This window comes from Porites lutea, chromosome 3 (assembly GCF_958299795.1).
Source record: "Porites lutea chromosome 3, jaPorLute2.1, whole genome shotgun sequence".
In the NCBI taxonomy this organism is placed as follows: Eukaryota; Metazoa; Cnidaria; class Anthozoa; order Scleractinia; family Poritidae; genus Porites; species Porites lutea.
The window spans coordinates 27,631,451-27,658,359 of NC_133203.1; the positions used below are offsets into that span (position 1 = coordinate 27,631,451).

The 26,909-nt window shown below is 41.4% G+C and overlaps 1 protein-coding gene across 1 annotated transcript; it reads left to right on the forward strand.

Annotated features, from left to right (window-relative positions):
• Nucleotides 1-817: 817 nt before the first annotated feature.
• On the forward strand, nt 818-25,870 carry LOC140930845 (programmed cell death 6-interacting protein-like). The gene is made up of 16 exons (XM_073380558.1): nt 818-1,075; nt 2,868-2,922; nt 3,613-3,679; nt 4,333-4,460; nt 5,159-5,312; nt 6,482-6,591; nt 7,459-7,635; nt 15,854-16,140; nt 17,067-17,244; nt 17,658-17,879; nt 19,778-19,940; nt 20,748-20,899; nt 21,775-21,909; nt 22,557-22,651; nt 23,622-23,695; nt 24,432-25,870. The coding sequence occupies exons 1-16, from the start codon at nt 873-875 to the stop codon at nt 24,770-24,772; spliced, it is 2,541 nt and encodes an 846-aa protein (XP_073236659.1). The 5' UTR covers nt 818-872; the 3' UTR covers nt 24,773-25,870.
• Nucleotides 25,871-26,909: the final 1,039 nt, after the last annotated feature.

The following is a 26,909-nucleotide window of genomic DNA, read 5'->3' on the forward strand; positions in this document are numbered from 1 at the left end:
TATATACATACTTAGCAATATATCGCTATGGGTGAGGCAAACGGTAAATCCAGTACATTTACTATAAAATAATAAACAATTATGACTCGAACCTGAGAGGAATAATTGTTTTAGTAAAATCCGGCGCTTTTCGCTACTAGTGGGCTATAACATAACTAGTAGTGGCTCAACCAATCAGAACGCAGCATTGATAATAGACCACTCGTTGGATTTTACCAACATCTGTTACACACACGGATTGTGTGGCCCCCCCTATGATTGTACGGTAGAGATTTACCGGGCGGCAAGAGAGCGTAAAGCTAAGCCACTGTTATGCGTTATCCGCCTTTTAAACAACTGGTTCCTGCTCACTAATTCCTGCTCACAATATCAACTTGGACGGCTATTGAATGAATGAGCCTCCTGAGCGCAGTTCCCTCCACCCCGATTTGTTCAAAAAGATATATATGGTATAACCTGAGATCAGGCGTTATTTATTTATTTTTTTTTTTTTTTGCTTCTTTGTTTCTTTGCTTCTTTGGCTCGAGAGCTGCAATACTCGTCACAAATCGTTGAAACAGGAGCCATTTGTCTTGAATTTTCTCCAAAATTTCTTACATTCACGCTTCACACCTTTGTTCTCACTCAAATGTGCCGCTCTCCTTCCCCAATGTTGAGCCGAGGGTATTTTGGCTCGGGAAAAGACAACAGAGACCGGGGAGAGAGCATGATCATTCCCAAATGAGCCCGCGGGCAAAGGCTGCTTTGGCCGAGAGAGACTGGTTTCCAACAAAGGTAAACTTCTAAAAATAGCCTCAAGATTTCGGATGGAGGAAGGAAAAATCGAGATAACATAACTTCTTTTCAGCGAAAATTGACTTCTTGGCGAAGATATGGCTGGCTGGATAAATATTCCATTGAAACGCTCCGATGGTGTGGACTTTAAAAAGCCTTTGGAGAAGTTTATCAAGAACACATTCTCCGCTGAGGTAGCTACGGAAAACGAGGACGCCATTGCTGAACTCACGAAGTTGAGAAATACTTGTGTCATGCAAACATTAGATAAACACGAATCTGCTTTGGAACCTTTGTTGAGGTGAGATGGAATAATATAGTATAAACAGCATTTCTGTTGGTTGTGCGGGGAAAAGCGTTCGCTGATTTGATGTGACGGTGACACATGCAAGGATTCAAGCAATTAAAAATTGATGGTTAGGATTGGAGTTTACCCCGCTTTAGCCTGCTTTAGCTTACATTTTGGTATAGAATTATCACCTAGCTTTTATCGTGACTTTTTTTTTGACGTCGTATGTTGTGTTGAAGCTCTATTAAACGGTCCTTTTTGATTCTGCAGTATGGAAGCTGGATTTAATTTCTGTTATTTGTAAACGATTTGTAGATCCCAACTTACAGCTACACATCAGGGTAATTCAGGATAAAATGAAATAAATATCAGTGCTTGCTGTAATAAATTCAGAGGAGCATCAACGTACAAATTAATTATAATGTACAGTTAATCAGATTGTACGTTTTTCAGTCAAGTCAGAGGTTATATTGTTGCATGTCACTAGTGTCATGTCTATATTTACCAGATGTTACCTCCATAAGAGGCATACCATGTCATTACAAAGGAATCTCCAGAGTGAATTTTTTAATGAAGGGATGTGAAATGAGAATCACTCAGCTTTTGATTAGGAGGATTAGTCCCTGGGGAGGGGAGGGGGTGGAGAGGGGCCACTGCCAATGTACCGATGAGCTATTAATGTAGGTATACCATAGGTACCCTAAGTTCTTGTAGCTGTTATTGTTATTGAAATCTGAGCATCAAATTTTTGTACAAAATAGAACAAATACACAAACACCATGGTAAATCAAACACCTAGAGTTGGTCTCCGCCTTTCTTTACTCTGCCTATTTTAATCTTTACAAGATGGAAAACACTCTTAGACTGGTCTTGAAGGTGTTGGCTTAGAGAGAAGTGAATGTACTCCAAAATACAGATTTGAGCCTAAAATGTTCAAGCAAAGTTCAAGCAAAATGTTAACTTAGTCATTTGTCATGTTTTTAATGTTACACTGGCAATTTTAAAGCATTATTTTGCAAGATGATTGTTTGACAAGCAGTTTAGAACTACATTGTAAAGTGATATTCATGTATGTTGCTGTGAGGGGTAGCCTATGAAAACAGCCAACATTCTGTGATCAGACCACTAGCAGGGCTGTGCTCTAGCAGAGCCCGATGGCCTTTGGTGCCTAACTTTTGCCCTGGGGCGATTAGAAAATCTCTTATTTTTCATACAAATCATACACCGGGCACCCTAGATTTTACAGTTTCAGAGCACTGGGCTCCCTTCAATTTTCCTTAGAGCACAGCCTTGACTAGTTTCCCCGTGAAATGAGGCCTGAATAACAACTGCAGGAAATCCAAACTGATGACATGTCACTACCCAGATCAGTGCTTCTGATTCATTTTACCATTTGATTCAACCAGTTATTAACAGTATGGAGTATGGAATTTCTGTAGTCATTCCTCAAACATTCATTTATATGACAAACAGTAAGGTGTATTAATCTTAACTGCACGACTTCCCAGTACTTCTCAGGAATTTAAGTTTTCCTCGTCGTGGCGACAACTCCTAAGATTTCTTTTGTTCCGTGATTGCTGAAGTGTGGCACAACAATGTTGGTCACCAAAGTCTTATGCGCTGTATCCTGCCCAAGATGCACTGCAGGTCCCAACATTGTTGGGAGTTGATACATTAGTTTGCACACCACTGCCAACACGGATACAACAACTCGCAACATAGTTGACCCAGCAATGTTGGGAGTTATTGTGCCCATTTCCGTGCAGCTTAAGGAAAGTAACTTTTTGTGTTTGTGGCATTGTAGGTACTATGATCAACTGGAAGCAATGGAGGGAAAATTTCCAGTTTCAGAATCACAGGTGAGCTTTTAGTACCCTATGCTTTAACCCTTTTAGCCCTAAAAGTGACCAACATCAAGTTTCTCTTAACAATGTCAATTTATATTCAAGAGAAAAGTTTTAGAGAATTAATGAAAATTACCAAAACGCTTTGATCTTTTGACAAATTCTCTTGACTATTTTATTAAGGAAATGTGCGGAGATCAGTATGGAGAATTTTTATGTGGATAAGTGAAATTTCAGCAAGTAGAATAAAGGCAGCAAATGATAGAAAGATTACAGTGCTTATATTAAAGTAGACAGGGGAAAAGAAATTCATCATAACTTCAGGGCTATCACTAAGGGTGGAGGTCTAGGGATTTCTCCTGAGAATGAAACCCAGCAATTTAAAAAAAAAAACAAACAAACAAACAAAATCAAAGGAAAATAGAACCAGAAGAATCTCAAGTGCAAAATTACCAGATCAATTTAGGTTTCAGGGAACGTGCCCACCTACCCCTCCCCTAAGTCAACATTAGCACTTACTTCTCACCTAGGGCAAAATGTTGGATTAGGAGAGGGGTAGGTGGGCAGTTTCCCAGTCTACCAAGGTAACTTTAAATGTTACTGACGTCCCTAAACTTTCAAAAAAGATAAAGTCTCGTAAGTTAACATAATTATGTATAATTATTTTGTTATAATAAAATTATATTGAATTATTTTTAATCACAGGTCAGGATCTCTTTTACATGGTATGATGCCTTTGACAAGGGATCTTTGTGGGGTTATCGGAAAAGCTGTAAGTATAATAATAGTATAATGTATAGTGGAAGCTCTCCTAATTAACACTCTCTTTTAGTGGACTGTTCTACTTATGGCTACCTTCACAAAACCCCATTTTTCTCAACTCTCATACATTGTGCAAACTCTTTATTATTATTTACTTACCGGTAGTTGGCTACATTGTAACTCCAGTTATGGACACCATTTTTTCATCCTGAGGGCGTCCGCTTATAAGAGCTTCCACTGTATTTAATAATAATAGACAGAACAGAAAATTAATAATATAAATGTCAATCCCATAGTGTGCTAGATAATAGCAAACTTTTACATGATTTTACTATTGCATTAGTTAATACATGTATACTCATTTTTAATAGCTATTAATAGTGCATTTTTACTCCAAGTTGCCTGATGGAAAAGAAATATTATTAGTTTGTTACCTTTCTAAAAAAGGTCAAAAATGAGAACTTAACAACATGTCAGCTATATTTTTGTGCTAACATGTACATGTAACTCAGACCTCACAGCCAAAGTAAACTGAAGCAATTTTCGTAATTTTACATTTATGTCTCACCCTGCTGATGCTTTAGTATACAATGGAGTTATTTTTTGATGCTGGTCTCTATTTTTTTATTATACATATATTATTTTGTGTTCTTTTGTCCTTAGCAATGCCTAGTCTCAATTATGAGAGACTATGTCTGCTGTTTAACATTGGAGTTTTGCAAGGACAAATTGCAGCAGCGCAGAATTTTCAGTCTGATGAAGGATTGAAAACAGCAGCAAAAATGTTTCAGGTTAGCTTGTCTTTCAGCAAGGCTGTGCTATAAGGAAAATTGAAGGGAGCCCAGTACTCTGAAACTGTAAAATCAAGGGTGTCCAGCTTATGATTTGTAAGAAAATCTGAGATTTTCTAGTCGCCAGAGGGAAAAAGTTAGGTGCCAGGGGCCACCAGGGTCTGCTAGAGTACAACCCTAAGGTGGCTATAAAGTGAGAGTTAAAAAGTTTTAAGTTATCTCCTTTGTTGTCCTATAATGTAGAGCATCTGAATGTTTGGGCAGAAAAAAAATAAAGAGAGAGAGAGAGAGATCTGTTTTTAGTAGTGTCCCAGTCATAGATTATTAATAATTATTGGTTATTGAGTGAATTCTCTTTAACCAATGCAATACATGTAATCAATTCTGGGAAATGTTCAATCAATTGTAGCAGGGAAAATTAATTGTCATTTTAATGGTCTCATAATTATACATGTATAAGAAAGAGAATTTGTTTATTTAGCACATAAGAAAGTTCTGAGCTCATTTGTCCACAGTCAATAAACTCATTTTAACATTGTATTATTTTCCTGTACCTCAGTGGACCTGCCAAACATTAAAGAAAATTTTTGATTAAAATCGAGCAAATGATTGGTAATTCTGATTGTTTTGTATTACCAATTGCACGTACATGTGTAAAAGTTTCCAACGCAGGCTGAACTTTTTTTGCTTGATTGTAGTTGGCCAGTGGTTCTTTCCATCTTCTGAAGGAATCAGTGTTTGCACAGTTGCATCAAGTACCTACGCCTGATCTGTCTGTGGAGACACTGAATGCTCTTAGTGCCATCATGTTAGCTCAAGGACAGGAGAGCATCTGGAACAAGACTGAACAAGGTCAGTTAGCTTGCGAGCAAGCTTTTTTTGTACTGTTCTCTCTATGCATGGTGGTTGGGGCTGGGGTTGTCTGAGTTGAGCCATCGGATGATATCACCAGAAGAGCTTGCCCACAGGCTTATGATAATTATGTACATGTAGGCCAGTCAGGTCAATCACGGCAAGAGTGGGATATTAGTTTCTAGATTAGTGGTCTGCAAAGCAGGTACACCTGTACATTTCAGGTTCGACCCCAGGGCAGACCAGACTAATACTCAGGGTCTTTAATCTGGGAAAGGAGGAACTGAACTACTGTCAATTTGCTACAGCTTTGTACGACCACAAGGAAATGGCGATCCTGTCTTTAAGAGGAGACATAAAACAGAGTCTTGCTGGGAGAACAGTAATTATTTAGTAAGTGAGGGTGCCCTACCCCCCCAAACTCTCCCCTTTTCACTTAAGGTTTTCAATTATTGGTCAGTTATAATCAAAGGTAGACATGCCACAATAACTATCAAAGAAAACATGAAAGTAAATCCGTGACAATAATTTGAATAAGAGAAAAAGAAGAAGAAGTTCTGCTGAAGTGTTAGTTGAAAAAGCACGGTTCATATTAGGCCACTTGGGTCTTCTTAGAGCGGTTTTCATTTGAGTGTCGAAAAGTAATTGGTTTTGCACTTTCTACACGATGCGATTGGCTTAAAAGATTCGCGCCACCTTTTCATCCAATCAGAAGTAAAACCAAAGTCAATTGTGACGCGCTCGCATGCATTTTCCCGCGCTTTGCGTCAGCCACATGTAATTACTTCGAGTTTTGATTGGTTCAATGCATTGTCTGTGTCCTATGTGATTGGCCAGAGTAATTACTTTGGTTTTGGTTTTACGACACTCAAACGAAAACCACTCTATCTGTTTATACTGAACCTGACGGTTTTTGGGAGTGGTCAATTATACTCTGGGTAGCAAGCGTTTCCACAAGAGGTCATCAAGAAAGTTGGGACAAGGGTGAAAAAGATAAATAAATGGGGTGGGAGAGGTATGAAAAAGTTTCATCTTTTCCCCTCATCCTCCCTTTTTTGTGGGTGCTCTTGATAACTTGATTTGTAACGCTTGTTACACGGGCTACAGTAGATCAAAAATTCATTTAAATTACAAAACATGCATAACAGCACCTTTGCACTTGCTTGTAGATAAGATGAAGGATGCTATTATAGCAAAAGTGGCATTACAGGCTGCAGATTTGTACAAAGAAGCAAATGCAGCATGTCAAGTAACATCAGTAAAACAACAACTAGAAAAGGTAAAGGGCATTTTCAACACTTATAGTGGAGCTCAACAGGCTTGTGCAAGCGGAGCCTCGTAGCTAACTAAAAATATGGTTATTGATCCAACTGAGAAATTTTGGTAGGCATGACTTAATGTCAATCCTACCGACCGTCCGTCCATTCTTCCATCCATCTGTCCACACCACATTGCAACTAATGTAAAATCCCAGACTTTCTAGCTATCGTGGGAGCCTGCAGCCTGATATTGCACATTCATGTTGTGGTTAATTATTATTGACAGCTGTCAAAACAGGTTATGTGCTTACCAGTATTACATTTAACCATATCCAGGCCCAGTTATTGACCCATCAAGGTTATAGTGTTTGAAGTTATCCACTGACAAGTTACAAGTTTTCAACTGATTGCAGGCTTAACTTTAGCTGGATTTCTTTGGGTTGGTTACTTTGTTTAAAGTGAAGTATAAATTTATCAAAAGGGAGCTTTGCTTTTAGCCTTGGATAAGTCTAATAACTAGTAATAACCAAAGGTTACGGAGTGCGGGTGACAATAATCGAAGGTCAAAATGCTTTTGCTCCAGCGTTGTGCTTTGGTCAAAACACGCGTGATCAGATTACGAGTGATAGAAGGTCCAAACAAGTGTGATCAAAGTGCGTTCTGTATTTTCCATACATTCTTATGGGAAGTCCAAACGAATGCTGGCTAAATACATGCGATGCATGCGATGCATGCGATGCATGCGTAATAACAACCTGGAGATTAGGATTGCAAGCTCCTCTTGTCGCCCGCAATAATTATTTTTCTTTATAATTTCTCGCTTGTCTGAGTTTTGTGGTAAGATAAAGATGAATACCAAACCATTTTACATTGTTTTGTTTCATTAGGAGTGGAGTATGATCCTATCGTCAAAGCATGATTTCTTCACTGCAATAGCTCAGTATCACCAGGCAAGACTAGCTAAGGACAAGGGCTCTTATGGGGAGGGCGTGGCTAGGTTTCAACTGGCTGAAAAACTCATGGCGACTGTTGCAAAGAATAGCATGGGACTTATTGAATTCAAGGTATGTTCCGCTCTGAAGCCAAGCTTTTGTCATGTAGTTTTAAACATGATTACCTTTCTAGCCTCTTGCCATGCATTTGCGCGTTCACCTCTAAGTAGATCGAAACGAGAAGAGGAAGAACACCACTGATTGTTTCTAGGATTGTCACTGGGAACACGCCGGTCAGAGATAATGAAAGATTTTTCCACATCCTCAGGACCAGCCTCCACATATGTCCAGCTTTGCATGCAGGTGCAAAAATCGAGATTTTTCGTGTGTTTGCGAAAATCGCAAAAATCGCATGGTTGGCGTTTTTTTAAAAGCCAGTTGCGAAAATTGCGAAAAATCGCAAGTCTGACGATTTTTCGCGGTTCTTTGTCATGTAAATGCTCACTTTTCTCGTGTTCATGATTACTTAGGGAAAGTTCATTTAATATGACAACGGGGGGGGGGGGGGGGGGGGGGGGGGGGGGGGGGGGGGGGGGGGGGGGCGGGGGGGGGCGATGAAGATATTGAAACTCGAAGCTTGAAATTTTAGCAGCCCCCCTCGCTAGCCGTTCAATTTTTTAGGAGCCCCCCCCCCCCCTCCCCCTCCTCCTTCATTTCTTAACATTTCTTGTTACAGAGTCATCGTTTTTATAGTTCCCGTTAGCAGATTTTGAAATCTTGTTGAATCAATGTGGTTTTATTATAAAAAGTTTGAGCATTTCTAATTTTTGAAATTTTCTAAAGCATTTTTGGGATGAACAAGAGTGTAATAATTACTGAGACTACATTTGTTATATCTGTAAACCACGTGATATAGCTGAGTTGCACAGGTCATTAAATTGTTGAGTTGAAAACCATCCGATCTGTATGATGATGTCATGTGTTGGTTTTGAAGTATACAAATTTTCGGAGCCCCCCCCCTCCTAGCGCAACAATTTTTTCAGAGCCCCCCCTTCGGGTGTCTAAAAATTTTCGGAGCCCCCCCCTCAATATCTTCATCCCCCCCCCCCCCCTTGTCATATTAAATGAACTTTCCCTTAAGCCTGGTTTCCATATGTTCGCTACGAGCGATCATAGCGATCATATGGAATCCACTCTCCAGCGATCGCAGCGACAACGATCGCTGAAATAGTGTTAGACTACACGCCTAAATCAACCACAAATTACTCCAAACTTCTAACTCTTTTAATACGTGTCGGTGGCGTTTTCCGCCATCTTGCGATTACATCATCTTGGCTAGAGCCAGTCCTTTTCGATATTATTCTAACTAGTTCCAGTTCTCTACATTCTCCCCCTCTGGAAAAAGATGTTGTCCTCAACATGAACGGATAGACCATAGTCTCTTGTGGGTTATCTCGTGTAACAGTTCCTCGTATTCTTGTATCTCATTATTGGGTCAACAAAGTGATCCTGGTTGATCAGGCCAGAATGTTCGCTTAAGTTGCCCAAATGTTACTGTGTTATCTTTACTGCACTGTACTGTTCGATAACGCGCCTATATCGATTGTTTGCCCGTACAAAGAACATGTAGAGATCGAGAAAAAAAAAAAAATCTCCTAATAAAACAAGGTTGTACCTCTTAAAACGAACGACATGTGAGTTATACTATACTAAACATTTATCCGTCTTATCTAAAACGAACGTAATTTCAATGGTCCAAATCAGTTCCTTTCTCTTCAAGTTAATGCCACCAGGCTTGCTGGTAACGCCACGCAGGCACAGGATACATCGGCTGAACGTGTACTGGGAAAGGTACAAAATAACTGAAGGGCTGAAAGACAGGTTGTTGCACCATCCATGATACCGGGACAGGCTGCCATAACTGGTGTGGATATGATGCTGTGATGCCGCGAATTCCTGTTGTGGAACTGGGTTGAAAGGAGGGTTGTCCCATTGCATCATAGGTCATCCTGAGGGGTGGTCTGCTTACGCGCTGTGACTGTCTTAGAGGTACACCATCTACAGCTTCATCATCGAACGCACCACTTGGTTGCTCTGTGTCTTCAGCCTCTCCCTCTGAGCCTGGACCATCAACTTGACAAGGGTAAGTGTCGTGTTCATCTAACTCTGGAACAATTTGGCAATTGTCTTCAGTATGATTCCTCGTAGACTCGTAAAATTCTTGAAGTTGACCAGGTGTTAACCCAGGGATGTTCTCATCAGTGGTTCTGGTTGTGTTCTCTTGTAGCTCCTGCTGTCTTCGGGTTGTCCTGGGCATCGTGCGACGACTCTTGGATGGCTTAGGTGGTATCTCAACAGGTAGAAAGGAACATGGTAGCAGCAGGTTGCGATGCAGAACTCTTGTCCTTCCATTACCAGTCTCTGGTTTTACCTCGTAAACTGGCATATCCTCCCTCTTTTGAGTAACAACGTGGATTTCTTGCTCCCAATAAGAGCGTAACTTTCCTGGGCCACCACGCTCCGTCATGTTTCGCACAAGAACACGGTCTCCTTCACGTAGCGTGGTATGTCTAACTTTCTTGTCATACTGTTGTTTCCCCATGTCTGCACTTTTCTTTGCATGAGCGGAGGCTAGTTCGTAAGCTTCTTTCATGGCTCTTCGCCAATTTTTAACATACTCAGGGTATGTAGAATATCCCTCTGGAGGTTTCAAGCCAAACATTAGGTCGATGGGTAGCCTTGCGTCCTACCGAATAGTAGATAGAAAGGTGAGAATCCAGTAGAGTCGTGGCGAGTGCAATTGTATGCATGGACTACTTTATTGAGATGGTCACGCCAACGGGATTTCTGTTTCTCTGGCAGGGCTCTCAGCATTGATAGAAGTGTTCGGTTGAACCTTTCAACCTGCCCATTCCCTTGTGGATGGTAGGGGGTTGTCCGCGAATGTTTGATCCCACTCAGTTTCTCAAGGTTGTAGAAGAGTTTGTTTTCGAACTCTCCGCCCTGGTCATGATGAATGGTTCCTGGAAACCCAAATCTCATGATAAAGTCATTATACAGTTTGTTGGCAGCGGTCTTCGCAGACTTATCCCGGGTGGCGTATGCTTGGGCAAATCTGGTGTAGTGATCCATGATTACCAATATGTACTGGTATCCACCCGAGCTTGGTTCGAGATGAACATAGTCCATGGAGACGAGTTGGAAAGGTGCTGTGGAGAGGATAGGCTGAAGTGGTGCGTGGACATGAGTTGCGGGTTTACGTTGCTTCAGGCAACGACACACTTTTGTGACATAATGGGTGATGTCTGCTCTCATAAACGGCCAATAGAAGCGTTCTCTAGCTAGTTCCACTACTCTGTCGGCACCCAAGTGCCCCATGTTTTCGTGTAGCTCTTCATACACCCTTTTGTGGTATTTCTTGGGTAAAACCATTTTGTCTCCACACCCAGTTTTCCGATAAAGGATTCCATCTTCAGCAATAAACAGTTTATTCCATTCGTGTAAGAGTTGTCGGGCAATAGCTGTCTCTTGCTGCCTTTCCTGATAGGTGGGACGCCTTCCAATTTGAATAAACTGTAAAACACGAGCAATTGATGGATCTTCTTGCTGAGCTGCGACAAGTTCATCACGTGGCAGAGTTGGAATGTCTACACGCTCTTCCTTTAACATGTCGTGTACTGCGGAGAGAGATGACAACCAGGCGGTCTGGGGGGTGTTAGTTACATGGACTGAAGATGTGACAGCATCCAGAACATCCTGATTAACTACTTCCGAACAACTTTTCATATAGCCCTCAAAACTGATTGGCATACGAGACAAGGTGTCAGCATCTGCGTTGGCTTTTCCTGGTCGATACCTGATCTCAAAAATGGAAGTCGGCTAATTCATTAATCCACCGTAAACCAGTGGCGTTCAGTTTCGCTGATGTTAGGATGTATGTCAAGGGGTTGTTATCAGTGAAAACAGTAAACTTTGGCGAGTAGTAAAGGTAGTCACGGAAGTGTTCAGTCACTGCCCATTTTAGAGCAAGAAACTCAAGTTTTCCTGCGTGAAGGTGGTACTTTTTCTCAGCTGGTGACAGCGCTCGTGAAGCATAAGCAATAACTCGCATGACCCCATCCTGGTTTTGGTACAACACTGCCCGAGACCGTCTTTACTTGCGTCGGTGTGGAGAGTAAATGCTTTTGAGAAATCTGGATAAGCCATAATGGGTGGATTACTGAGGTGTCCCACTAACTTCTCGAGGGCTAGTTGCTGTTCTCTTCCCCAAACGATTGGCGTCTTTGAGGGCTGTTGTCCATCCTGTCCTGTGCTGGTAAGCAAGTCATAGATCGGTTTCGCAATTTTAGCAAAGTTTTTAATGTACCTTCGGTAGTAACTTAGTATTCCTGCAAGCTGTCTTACTTCACCAACAGTTTTGGGTGTTACTTCCTTTAACTTCTCGATAGCTTGTACACACCCTGGATCCATCTGGTAACCATCACCTGACACAACTCTTCCTAAAAACTTGACCTCGCGTTTGAACAAACTACACTTGCGCGGCTTCAACTTGACTCCATGTGCTCGTAACTTTCGCAATACTGTTCTCAGATGCTCGATGTGTTCTGCAAATGTCCTACTAAATACTATGATGTCATCGAGGTACGGTATAGCCACTTTGTCCCTTAGTTCACCCAAACAACGTTCCATAAACCGTTGGAAATTCGCAGGTGCGTTCATCAATCCAAATGGGATCCTTACCCATTCATATAGCCCCCACGGTGTAATGAATGCTGTCGCTGCTCTACTGTCCCTGTTTACGAACCCCTGATGATACGCCTTACCCTGGTCAAGTACACTGAACCACTTATTTCCGCCAAGACTATCCAAGGTCTCTTGGACTCTAGGAATGGGATGTCTGTCAGCAATAGTCTTGCGATTTAGTTCTCGATAGTCAATGCATAGCCTTAGAGACCCATCCTTCTTGCGAACACAGACAACTGGAGAGGAGTATGGGGACTTGGATTCAGTGATGAAATTCTGGTTCAGAAGGTCTTCAATGTACTGTTTCACCTCCGGATACAGTGGTCGAGGAATTGACGTGTACTTCTTTTGCACTGGCTGGTTATTATGCAGATTAATCTCCATTTCCAGATCAGGGATGCAGCCAATATCTTCTTCATTGGATGAGAATGACTCGTACTCTTCCCTCAGCATCATTTCAGCTGCAGTCCGCTGGTCATGATCCAAATCACCGAGATCAACTGCCGGAAGTGGGTTTTCATTTTCTTTGTTTTGCTGCTCAGCAGGGGTGGTGGGTCCCTGAGGTTTAGGTTTCTCAAAATATTGCTGGTCATTCTGGGTTCTACATTCACTCAGTCTAACATCTGCTGTTGTCACTGATTTGACTGCCTGAAGGACTCCTAACGGGGTGCGACTCTTAAGCAGAATATCATGGTCTGTCCCATTGTGTACAGCAATCTGTACCTTAGATGACTTTCCTGGTTTGACATTTAACAAAGTTCCATTAACTTCTAAACCCTCTGGTAACTGTGCCAATTCATTTGGCTCAAACAGTACTGGTGTTAGCTTGTTTACTGGTCCTGTAGTTGCACGGCAGCCAACAGTTATCATGCTATCCCTTGGTATCACCACATCTCTCCTTCCCGTCCTCACTTTACAAATGGCATCTGAACTTGAACTCTGAATGAAATTTACCAAGGCATCTACTTTTGTCTTATCTGTTCCAGGGAAACTCTTGTAAATTGTTGGGTTTGGATTCTGGTCCTGACTTACTAACTCTTCAATGACATTGTATCCCAAAATGGGACAGTCCAACTTTTCTGATGTCACTAGAAAAGGCACTAACAGTTCCTCTTGATTGCTATCACTACCAGGAGGAGTTAGCATAACTCTGGCTTCCACCCACCCAATGTAGGGTATTTGAGACCCATTCACTGCTGTTAGGCTAAGGCTTGTCTCCAAGAGTTCTGACAACTGTCTAATGGCTACTTGTCCTAAGCATCTTTGGACAGAGTCGACTGATATTATTGAAACCTGGGCACCAGTGTCCCATAACATTTCACATTCATAGTCATTGAGCAAGCACTTCACCATACACTTCTTGCCAACAAGGCCAATAACTTTAGCATGCTCACTTGGAGTTAAATGACTGACACAGGCTGGGTCTACAAACTCTTTTGACTTACTTGTACTCGCCTCAGAAAGATGACTTATTGCTTGGCACAACACCTTGTGTTCAGCCCAGTGTCCCTTTTGACATCGCGTGGTGCAATACCATACACTCTGACACTGACTACATCTTTTAAGTTGTCCATGCTCTACTCCGGTTTTACAACAGTGGCTACATTGGTGAGACTTTGGTGGGTTTACGACTGCTTCCTGTCTCGCGGGAGCAGTCGATTCCTGTTTAACTGCTTCCTGCATCCCCTTGCCAGATGAGATTCGCTCCCACACTTAAAACAGTGATTGCAATATTCCTTTCTGTTCTCGAGGCAGCTTGAACACAAAGGTGGTCTTCTTCTCTCTGGCCACTTGCCTGGAGGTACACTTTGATTGCTGTTCTTCCTGACCTCGCTTTTCAATGCCTCGACTTCTGACTTGATTGCACTTATAGCTGTTAGAAGATCATTCTGAGGGCTGTTCTTCTTGCCTCCTTCCTTTTCTTTAGGTGGGCCATCAGATACCGCAGACACTGATAATGGTGGTTGTTTGGTCTTGGTATTATTCTTAAGCTTCTTGTCCCTTTCCTTTTCTGCTGACGTAGCCATGCTCATCTGTTGCATCAACACTTCATCTGTCACATTTGAGTCCTTCAGGAATGGGCGAATCTTAGCACGAATACTTTCATCCTGTAAACCAGTTTCTACTGACCGAAGAAACAGACGTTGTATGTGTCCAGAGTCATACTGTAGGGATATTTCACCTTCTTCTTCACCACATGCAAACAGGATTTGTTGCCTCAGATCAAGAGCATTCATCAAAAATGCCTGGGGTGACTCCTTTGGGCTCTGACATAGGGATGCCAGTGTTTGATAGAGTTCTGATGTATTCTTTGCACCATAGTGGCTACGGAGAATTTTCTTTAACCGATCCAATGTCAAATCTTCGTAAGTTTCGAGGTAACTCCTAAGTACCATGCCAGGTGTAATTGAGCGAATAACACCATCAACAATTTCACTCTCGCCATAACCTTGGGCCAACCCCATTTGAATTTGACGCATAAGGGAAGAAAAACTAATTTTGTCTTTCTGCTCGGGTTCCCCGATTTGACCACTGATCTTAAACTGTCTACGTAACGCGCTAGTCGCTAGTAGTTTTTGAACAGGATCTTCCTTCGCTACGGGAGGAGGTTTTGAATCACTTAGAACTGGCTTACCATCTTCTTCATCGTTCTTGATGCCATGGGGTTTCTCTGTCAGCATTTCTTTTACGTCCTTGAGGTACGGCACGACTTCGGCTTCCTTCAGTTTTTCAATTTCATCATCGAGCCGTAGAGCAACACGTTTCGCCACAAACAATTTTGTTTTTCCCTCATATTCAACTTTGAAGAACTTGGCCATTCGCTCGAGTGAGCTCCAGTCCGCGGCGATGCTAGACTGTAATTCCAATTGAAGATCTTCTGCCATCATCGGCAAGGCCTCAGTTCCGATGTTTCCGATTGACAATGGCGGGCAGTGGAAGCACGTGGTCAAAGCGATGAGAGACACAAATAGGCTCAAAAACATACCAAAATCGATCGCCAGAAACGTTCCATCCAGTGTTTCATCTTCGTCGGGTTACAAGTCCTGGCAGGGTCGCCAATTTTGTTAGACTACACGCCTAAATCAACCACAAATTACTCCAAACTTCTAACTCTTTTAATACGTGTCGGTGGCGTTTTCCGCCATCTTGCGATTACATCATCTTGGCTAGAGCCAGTCCTTTTCGATATTATTCTAACTAGTTCCAGTTCTCTACAATAGAACTTTTTCTATCTTAGCGATAGATGGAAAGAGGTCTCCATATGATCGCTATGATGGCTGCCTTCGCTGAACCTTTATTTTTTCCTCAGCGATCACAGCGATCGTAGCGATCATTCGGAAACCAAGCTTTAAGTCAAAAGCCGGTTGCCGATTTTACCAAATTTTTGCTGTTTTTGTTTTCTGTGAGTAATTTTATCTTTTGTCGAATAATAATTCAAAGATTTATTGAATCAGCGGTGGCTTATAAAATTACATGTTTTGGGTTATATGATTCTAATTCAATCGCGAAGGATTGGTAGTGACCTAGATATAGTCCTCAAACCCACTTGAGCAAGAAAGGAATCCTGTTCCAAACTGTAAATTTTTTCTTTCCCTTTCTTATTTAGACCTGGCAGAGCCGGATTAATAGAGAAGCTGCCGAGCTTAAAAAAGACAACGAGTTCATTTATCACGATAGGATTCCACCAACCGACAACTTGGAGGCCATTGGTCGAGCGGCGCTTGCTAAGTCTTTGCCGCCGTCTAAACCGGCTTCGTCCAGTTCTGTAGACTTGTTTTCCAAGCTGGTGCCCATGGCGGTCCACAATGCACTGCAGGCGTACGAATCTCGCAAAGGGGAGATAATCAACTTTGAGGTTGGCCGTCTGAGAGAAGGAACCCAGTTAATGAACAGGTCGGTTAACTTGAAAGGCTAACAAAATTCGCATCGAGACTACTGTAGTAACCAGAAGGTCATAAACATCTTTCCCACGAATTCGCCTTTCCAAGCCGCCCATGTCACAGACTGGATAAACACCTTTCTCAAAAATGAAATTTTGGATTGGGTGGTTGAGGGCTTTTACTCTCAAAGCCGCGTTAGATGATGTTACACAAGACGATTTGCAACGATGATTTTTAGCGCAACACAGCGTTGCAACATTGTTGCGGCATTGTTTGGAATGGTTGCAACATTGTTCCAACATTGCTACGCTGTGTTGCGCTAAAAATCGTCGTTGCGAATCGTCCTCGCCGTGTAACATCACCTTTAGAGTCACCGGCGCGAGCAATTTGTCCTAAGCTTTAGACTGCTAAGTTAAGTATAAATGTCAGTCATAACCATAAGTAGCAATTATTGGATGATGCTGGGTACATTTGAAGAATCTTGCAGATCGAGGAGGGTTTACTGAATCTGCACAATCGTCTTCACTCCCATATCAATAGAAAGCCGAATGCAATAATTGCTACTTATTGTTGTCGTGGCTTTTTTCACATTACATTCTGAATGTGACTGATTACATTCTAAACATTCCCGAGCGTTTAACATGTAAAGTTCCCGTCTTAAAAATGTGCCTGTTCCTAGGCAGTTTCAGAATATGTCAGGTTGTGTGTGTAACAAATATTTGTCAAATAGCTTCTTGTCTATTCTTGCTGTTTTGGGGGCACAAGTTCGTCTTTTTCTTTTTAGCATAACATGTCAAATCTTCCGCTATTTTCTTGACCTCTAAACTGCCAGAGTAAATGAGTAGTTGCACAATTGCACCGTGCGTTGCACCGTGTGTATCAATACAGTTGACGTCATATAATCTTTTTTGTTTTTTGTTTGTTTCCTTTGGTCATCAGTGTTCTTGCCTCGCTAAACTTGCCGGCAGCCATTGAAGACCTGTCTGGGCAGACGGTTCCCAAATCCATGTTAGATAAATCAGCAGCTGTTATCGAAAAAGGAGGCTTACAGGCCCTTGACACCTTCATGCAGGACTTACCGGAGCTGCTTCAGAGAAATAGAGAAATTCTAGATGAGGTATGAACTAGTTAGGAAGAATTGAAAGTCAAGCTACATGCAAACGGACGCTACTACAATGTTGGGAGTTGTTGTTTCCGTGTTCACTGTGGTGTGTAAACGGATGTAGCGACTCCCAGTTCCCCCCTCGACCGAAGGCCTGTTCACAGGCTGAAAAGGTTGCGCCCGTTTGCACGGGTCTTTAGGCAAACAAACTTTCAACTCACCATGTCTATTATTGGACATACTGAGTTCAGTTCACGTCCTAAGCATTCAATTATTAAGTCATACACTGTAGAATAAAGGCCAACGTTTGAGCATACAATTACATGTACTTTAAGTTTGTTTTCCTCTGGGACGTACCAGGCTGTAGAAAAATACGCAGCTCGGTGATTTGACCATTTGATCGAGAATATATGATTTTTTTTTCACAGGCAACTCGTATGATGGACGAGGAAGAACGTGATGATTCGCAAATGAGAGAACGATTCAAAACCAAGTGGACACCCAAACCATCTGCAGAACTCACCGTGCAATTAAGGCAAGAAGCTGAAAAGTACCGCGGAATAATGGAGAATGCTATGCGAGCTGACGGAGTGGTGCGTGAGAAATACAACAAACATCGCCGTCATATGGATCTGCTTAGTAAAGGCGAGGTAAGGGACCGGGTACTCACAACATTTATAAATTTCATTTTGGAACATGATGGAAAATAAATGGCACCTTGTCATAGGCTTACGGGAAATTTTTTGCCAGGGGGGGGGGGGGGGGGGGGGGCGGTAAACCATTTGCCCAAAAAAATCTCGCAAGTTGCCCAAATTTTTACGAAAGAGTCGAAAAGAAATGAGGGCGATATTGCAACAACATAGGCCGTCCTGGCATATGAAGGTGGCTCGATACAGTTTTCCAGGGGCAATACCAAGTCTGAGCATAAACTACGTCGCCATAGACAAACATTTGGAAAAATTGCGACCACAGTTGTATTAAGATGAAAATTTGTCATCATCAGGGTTGCAATGACATCGGAGTTGTCATAGCAACGAAATAACTCCATTACCTATGATTCTCGGCACGGGAACCTTACAAAATCGTTCACAGGAGCTTTTTTCTCCAATACGGTCGCCTCGATGTTCGTGAAGTTTGAGCAAAACCTTAAGAGCGTTATCGAGATATTTTGGAATGAAGTTTTTATTATTAGAAATACGGTAAGAGAAGGAAAATCTTGATTTTTGGCCGTTATCTGTAGAAAACGAAGCGCTTTTGACCTGCAATTTCACCTCATAGTAGTCTTAATCGTTTTAAAAACATGTGTGAAAGATCGTGGAGATAGCTCTGCTTGATTGCTAGAATCGAAAGAAGGATTTGATTAGTATGTATCGAGACACTCTTGTTAGCGGCTCACAGTGTAAACATTTTGGTCTACTTTAACAAATTATCGAATAATTTAAACCGCTCGATAGATTTTTTAAAAGAATTAAGATTCTTCTCGTAATTCAACTGAGAATTAGTCAGGCACTTCTTCATTTTCAGACCCATTGTAGCCTGCGTAGCAAGGGTTTCCAGTCGAACTCGCGCGGAAACGCTTGCTATGCAGGCTATACCCATTGCTAAATGCTATCTGCCATACACTGTTCTTCGAATGGAGATGATTCTAGAAAGTTATGCGAAAGTTTATTTTAATCAATTCACGACTGAACATAGCCCATTCCAGCTAGTGCAGTACAGTATAGTGCCCAACAAAAAAAAAGCTGCAAATATGTAAATTACTCATCACATGCTAGGCAACCACTGTAATGTAACTGGATTATTACGCCGACTTCAGGTTAATATTCAGGTCTTTAAAATAATTAAATAAACATGGAGACGTCTTTAAGAACTGGCTTTGCCCAAATTTTCTCTCGCTGCCCAAAAAATCTGAGTTGCCCAAAATTTGGGGGGGCTGTAGCCCCCCTCGCCCCCCCGGCCCGTACGCCTATGCACCTTGTGAAGGTACTGCCAATGAGGTTTCATTTGAATGGTCACACCAAACGCTTTCGTCAACGGACTCGGACGTTTCACCTTGCAAGATTTACTCTTCATTCTGGAAAGCCATAAATATTTAAGAATAATGCAAGAATCATGCTAAAATCAAGAAAGAACATGAGGAAAATAAGAATGTTCAACCTAGGGTGAAAAAGAAAAACATCATTCTTTTTTTTTTTGAAAAAAAAAAAAAAAAAAGCGAGAGAAAATTAGAACTAGATTTCAGAAGATTTCTGAGGACGTTCCGAAGTATTTTAATTATAAACCAGTGTATTGTAACTTCTTTGATACAGTATTCACTAATACGTTTAGCTATCGTTGCTTGAAATAAAATATTCTGTAGTTGTATATAAAGTTTAAATGGTCCAAAAAACCACTGTAAAAGAAGTTCGTAATAAAAAAAAAAGACTTTTGCGTGTTTTAATCCTGAAAGCGCGATTATTCTTATTAACTCGTTAAGTAAAGTGTACAGTCTTTTCTAGTAGACAGTTTGTAATTGCACAATATTTAAGGTTTTATCTTTTATTAACAGGCACAATTAACTGCCGCAATACCTAAAATAGGAGCGGCGTCCTCTTCGTCATCTTCAAGCCCTGCTGTACAGGAACTGAGAAAGCTCATGGAACAAATCGACACCATAAAAGCTGAGAGAGACACTATGGAACAAGACTTGAAAGTACAACAGGACGATATGGGTCAGTATTATATGCTTACCATTACATGTGGTATGAGATTCAAACCACCGTGAGTTTAACTGGAGGCTCACTTGTGAGACTTTGAGCAAAATTTTGGCGGCGAAGCGATCATTTTTCCTCGCCCGTGAGCATGCTCGCAAGCTATTTAAATTGGTAAAAAACTACTTGTCGATAACTTAGGAGGAGAACGATGTTTTTGGGAGACTGCGGTAGAAGCTGTTTTTGTTTGTCCTTTTGTTTGTTTGCTTTTTTTTAAATTATTGTTTGGAGTAATTGTTCTCACTAAGATGGTCATATAATTATGACGTGTTCAGAAGTGTCGAACATACCACAGGAAAGTTATGCTCTTTTTTTTTTTTTTTTTCTTTTTTTCATTTGCCCCACACTTAAGAAATTCTTCTAGCAAATTATAGCTACAGGCACCTTGCCTTTAAGGGGCTTTCTGACGTTTTACCGACTTCAAAAGGAGAAAATAGATCTTTCCCTCCCTCATCCCTCTATGCAATGTTGTGTCGCTGTTCGTGTTACCTGTAGAAAACAACAAACACCCCAACTTTGAATGGAAGGGAGTGGTGTGGACTGTTTTGTTTGCTGAAGTTACCCTATTTGAGTTCAATGTCTCAACAATTTTTTCGCCCATTGTAGAATCGCGAGGAACAAAACAGTAAGTGCTACTGTCTTTTTTAGACCCAACAATTAGAATCTTCTCACGTTAGATTTCTAACAGAAACAAACAAAACAGAACAAAAAAAGTAACAAACAATATATTAACATGTTAAATTGAAAAATGTTCTCGTGACTTTGCAGCCGTGAAGTTTCTGAGTGCCCTTGCGGCCGATGGTACTATCCCGGATGTAGAAGGGATTATTAGCTCCAATTTAAGCGCCGCATTTGATTCGCTGAAACAGAGCGTGACCGACAGCGTTGCAAGACAAGAGAAGATCATGGCTTCAGTGCAGGTTTGTGCGATATAGTGTAATGTACTTATAGATGACCTTCCTTCCAGAGTAAGCTACATCCCTCTTAGTCTGCTACACAGCCGTTTTTAGTGTCGTCACGCAACGCTCCGTAGTGAGGAGCGTTGCCTGACGACACTAAAAGCGGCTGAGTGGAAGACCAGTTGATTCGTCGAAAACTGAGAAGCGTGTTCGCTTCCTAGCACCCTGCGGCGCACGTATAAAGGGAAAGGAATGTGGTTCGTTTCTCAGCAGCCGTCTGTGGGTAGGAGCGTTGCGTGACGACACTATAAAAGGACCGTGTGGCAGACTACATCCCTTTATACTTTATGTCAAATGCTTGGAACTCTCTTGATAATTCATGTTCCATGTTGTAACTATAAAAAACAACATTCAAAGTAGTCGTTATTACCTTAAATGATGTAACGCCAACTGTTAAATACGTAAACATCTCTTGTCTTATAAATTCCCCTCCTAACATGTTAACTTTTGTGTTCCCCCTTTTTATTAGACCTTTAAGCCCCAATATCCACATACAAATTCTCCAATTTGATCTCTATACATTTCCTTAAAGAATGTGTTGAGAGAATTTGGTAAAAAATCAAAGCATTTTCCCTTAGGTGATGACTTTATTAATTCTCATAACTTAATCTCTTGACAATCTGTGGATATCGTTGGGAGAAAATTGATATTGGTCACCATTGGGACTTAAAGAGTTAAACGCCCCCTCTTGGACCCCTAAACTAAACCTTAGATAAACGCCCCGGGCGCCTATCACGTACGGTAAGTAACTCTTGAAAACAGGTACAGGGATTGACCAATCAATTTCCGAGATCTTTCTCACTGTGTTCATTTTACTTTTTTCCTATTATACTCAGACGGCTAATGATAAATTTGTTAAAGAGAAGCAATCTGGACAGGCAGCAACTGAAAGAGAAACCATGCTTAAAGAACTAGCCACAGCTTATGACATTTACATGGAACTGCTCGGCAATCTTCAGGAGGGAACTAAGGTAAAGATGTGAATGCGACTTAATTGAGTGACAGAGAAAACCGCTTTTTCTTTAACTCTTTCATACACATCAATCTTTTTCTGTAATTCCAAGATTTAATTACAATCTTGCAAAATTTCTTCCAAAGAGATTCAACTTCAAGTTGAATCCTATTTTAGTAAAATAGGTCGACCCAAATTAGATTTTGGTTCGTCTGATTTAAAGTTCGACATTTGGCCCAGGCCTTACTTTCGTAATTTTGTACTGCTAGAAGTTATTCTTCGTAGGTACGTGACTGAGTTAGTCCCTCGAGAAGCTAGTTAACTTTCAAATCTCAGGGCCTGTTTACATGGAGTGGGGGACCCCGGTCTAGTGGGATTGGTTTCTTTTGTTTTCACGCTCTGGGGGACACAAAACAAAAGAAACCTACCCCACTAGACCGGGGTCCCCCACTCCATGTAAACAGGGTCTCAATGTCCCAAACGTTTTCAAACAACACTGTTTCTCTCGGGACTAATACAATAAGACAATGGCGTGGAAAGAAGGGAAAAAAAAAATAAAGAGAAAAACCATCAACAACAACAGCTGAAAACGATTTATCGACGAGATTCGAACCCATGGCTTCTTAGAAAGTCAAAACTTCTTTTTTTTCTTTTATTTTCTTTTAGTTTTACAACGATTTCACCCCGATACTTATACGTTACCAGCAGAAGGCCAGTGATCTTGTTTTCGCTCGTAAAACAGAGCGCGAAGAGCTGTCCAGGTGAATAAATAAGCCTAAACTGTAATCGTATGTGAATAATGGCACTGTTGATGTTAAAATATTTCACATGCAATTGTTTGTAGCTGTGGTAAGCTGTGGTAAAATCTAACGCAGACCGCTTGTACAAATGACTCCGAACACCATGAGTTACTGTCCTTAAACAAAGAATTTTTCACTTGATTGCGTGGCTTAGGATGTATCTGTATTGCTGTTCAAATATTGGCTGATTTGCAGTTATGCAAAGGGATATGGGCTCCCGTTTCAGTGTTCAAGTGCGCGTCGCAGGCGTTCGAAAATACGCGCGAGGAACGAGGAATGTGTACGCCGTTCCCCTTTCTCCTTCCTATCCCACTTTACTCTCCCCTTTCCAACGCTTTACACGCACTAATCATTTCTAGCTATGTAATGTCAGGTAAAAGTCTGTACAAGGAATGAAATGTCGAAGACTGTACACTACATCCCATGGTAATACAATTTGTAATGATTTAAGTTAGTTTTTTCAAGAGGTAGATCAGAAGCAAATAATGATCGGCGCTTTCCATTTACCTGGAAATTCCTGTTGGGATTTTAATGGAACACACGTTTTCCGAGCGTTCCACTGGAAAGTTTGCGGAATAAGTGGAATTTTGAAAAGGCATTCCTGCTTTCCTGTTGAAATTTTGTGGTGAAAAAGCATGTACCATTTACGAGTTTTCACAAGGAATCACCAGTTTCAGGCTATTTACGGCGATATCTGTGGCACCATCTTGAATTTTTGTGACGAGATCATAAACGAATGCAACTTGTGTCAAATAAAACACGTTCTTCACTCGATGGCCCTTTCCATGAACGTTTCCGAAAGTTTTTGGTAAATGGAGAATGCCCGATAACTTCATTTAGTTCAAACTTTCTGAGCTGTGCAGTATTCTGTTAGCTGGCAATTCAAAGGAGAACCTCCGGTTTATCTCTGTGGTATTTGAATCAATTGCAGAGATCTCCAGAAGTCAATAGCCAATCAACCAGCAGAACAAACTCCTGCAGCACCTCCACACCACCAGCCGTCAGGTTAGTAACCCTAGGCGAGGTTAGGTAGGCCTTATCCGTCCGATTAGCAGCGAGAGTCGTGTTTTTGTTGCTTTTTGTTTATTTTTTCTGTTAAACCGTGTCACATGTGGGACGATTCGACGCAAGCACACACGCATAGAACATAGAACATTCCATTAGCTTAAGCTGTTTTTGCCCAGTCCCTGTACGGCGTTTTCCCAGGCCTTCACGGTCAATTCACTTCGGTGACTCACTTCTTTGCTCGGACGACGAGACGCGAAAGTCGCGGAATAATGAGGCCTTTGCTAGACAAATGAGTAGACAAAGCTGTTTTAATAAATGCGTAAGTAGGAATTCCGGTAAACTGTAGGAACGCGAGGATACGCACAAAAACACCCGCTTATGCTTGCGTCGTTCGTTGGTTTCTCGTACTTACAGTCGCGTTGTTACATTACAAGTGCGAACCCGAACATGCGCTCTATTAAAATGTTAAGCTTGTTCTATTTGAGGTTTGTTTCACATTTGATTACGCTTTTTTGTCTTAAATTTCAACTTGACCATGACCAATCTTAAAATTAAAGATGAAAAGAAAACAGGGAAACACCTATATATACATAGAGAATCTTATCACCTGGCTTTTGTTTCACATAATCTGTATTTATAGACTTACAATCGTAAACATTTCAGCGTTGAGACTAAAGCTGGCTGCTTCCTTCCCTTATCTGCTATTAACGAACTATTTTCTGTTGAATTTCAGGTGGACGTGTTCCTCCAGCTCGACCTCCACCCCCATCAACTCAACAGGCACCCCCAGCAACAACACCATCCTCCGCCCCACCAATGGCACCTCCGCCCGGAGCCCCCCAGCAATACCCCCCTCAATCCTACCAGCCTATGCCTACCCCTGGGTACATGCCTTATCAGTACGGAAGTTATGCACCCCCAGGGGGAGTCGGTGGGGTTCCTGGAGGTTATCCCGGATACGCACCTCCCTTGCCTCCTGGTTATTACTACGGTGGATATGGCATGCCACCGCCTCAAGGCTATCCCCCACAGGGGCAGCAGCCCCCTCCTGGACCACAGTACCCTAGGCAATAACCTAAGAATGTATGTTTAGCAATTTTTTTTTTGTATCTCTTATGCATCAGTTTATTCCGGCAGGGCCTGCTACCGGGTCATCTTCTCGGGGTATCCATTCAGTAAGAGGGAGAGAATAAAAAATAACCATAGTAATAACTGTCAAATTTCTAAGCTTAGACATGTCAGTGCAAAATTCCTTTATTCATGCTAATCTACAACAAGAACACTATCACGATAGATATCAAGGAAAGTAAAAAAATTAAATAAATAGATAAAAGGATGTTGTATTGATCATTCATATTACTGTAGCTTACTGTAATGTTTTAAAAATGCAAGCTTCCTATTTTGTATCCGGCATTCAAGAATTGCACGCTCTTTCTTAACAATGCTGGTAATGTGAGCTCAGACAAACTTTATTTGAAGTCCATTACAGCAAGGAGCTCAAAAGTGTGACACCCTTTAATTAATTCACATTCTTTCATGAAGTCATTAACCAATCAGAGGTTGAGGACAGTTTCCAGCTGGCTTTTAATTGGATTAAATCTGCACGACAAAATGTGAACAAAATAATTAAAAGCGGTCACATTGTTGGGCTCCTTGCTGTAACAGTAGGTGCAAAATCTGTTTCTCCTTGTGATTCCTCTCGCGAGTGATCCTTCATTCACATCTTGATAAAACTCATGAACTAATTGGCTCAAAGTACGCAACTGCCACCTCTCACAAGTGAAGAAATGGCTGCTAACACCCCCCCCCCCCCTCTCCGGAGGGGGGTCCCGCTAGAATCGACTGATGCACATGTGACTGAAAAGACAGTTAAAATACCACTGAGCCTGGCTATCCGCCATTGCGTATGCTGCTTAGGTGGCTTAGCTATTTAGGGAAAACGAAAGGCTATTACGGGTTCTAAAAAAGGCAACCGCCAGATTAACAAACAAAAAAAGAGAAAGAAACGCATAATTTAGATATGTAATTTAATTTTTCCCATTAATGGTATAGGAAAGCAAGTATCCCTACTACAAGAAAAAAATCTTACCGTCCAAGGCACTCACTGAAAAGTATATTGGACACGTTCGCATTTACAAAGTGATGAAAGTAAAGCGCGGTTTTTGCTAACAATGCGAGTATGAAAATCATTTTATACTGCTAAATGCTACTAGAATGTTTAAGACTGGAGAACTTTGTTTGACCTTTTTCCAAGAGAGAATAAAGGGACAGACAAGGAATCTTAGGTGGTGCAAAACAGTCGTTTTTTATTTTATATTTTTCTCAAAATCAGTAAAGAAATCGGTAAAGCGTGGCGTAAGAGTCTTACGCGCGAAGCGTGTGAGACGAGAGAAAAAAACCGTATTTTTACCGTCTATCCCCGGTCTCACTCTCCGTTTTCAGCCTCGTTCCAGGCCTTTCGTTTGACTGTTCGGGCGTACTTGAATTTACGCAAAAATACGGACTGTTTTGCAGTCTAGTGGTGGCCGGGATGTGCGAATTTCAATTACTTTTTTTTTAGAGGTTGTGACAGAACGGAAGTCAAATACCTGGGACGTCCACACATTTCAATCGATTGTTTGAAACGTTATCAGTTCAAGTCTACGCGCGACTACCTCAAAGCAAATACTGCAAAATATTTTAATGGCGACACCAAGATAGCATAATGTCCCATTATTTTCTCGTGATACACTGAATTACCGTTTTCAGACCTCTCCGGAAACCAACTTCCCATTGATTAGTCTAAAAATAACTTTGGTGAAATTCCCATATCCCAATGGCTAGGCTGGGGGTTACCCTCCCTTCCCCTTTATTCTCTGTTGCTTTTTCGGGTGAATTTGTTCAGGCTACAGTGGTTCTTTTGTCATTACGATTATTCGAGTTCTTTTTTTTTTTATAGAATCTTCTGTGAAGGTACGGTAGTAGCAAGTGCACGACTCGAGGGGTGCTCTTATCCCTAGACAAAACAGTTCCTTTTTAATAAAAAATATGATCGTTTATAGGCCATTTATGGTTGATTATGTGCTTCTGAGGCCCTGGAACCGAGAGCTTTTTCACCATTTTCACATTGCCCATAATACACCTCGTTCATTAACCCCCAAAATTTTGCGTAACCGTTGTTACTACCTTAGCTCTGATGAACACCAACCGAACCTCTAAATCTTTATACAGC

Coding starts and splice junctions, on each gene's coding strand:
- LOC140930845 (XM_073380558.1), top strand. CDS start 873: ATGGCTGGCTGGATAAATATTCCATTGAAACGCTCCGATGGTGTGGAC. Junction 16,141..17,066: donor GGAACCCAGTTAATGAACAG/GTCGGTTAACTT, acceptor TTTGGTCATCAG/TGTTCTTGCCTCGCTAAACT. Junction 20,900..21,774: donor AGATCATGGCTTCAGTGCAG/GTTTGTGCGATA, acceptor TATTATACTCAG/ACGGCTAATGATAAATTTGT.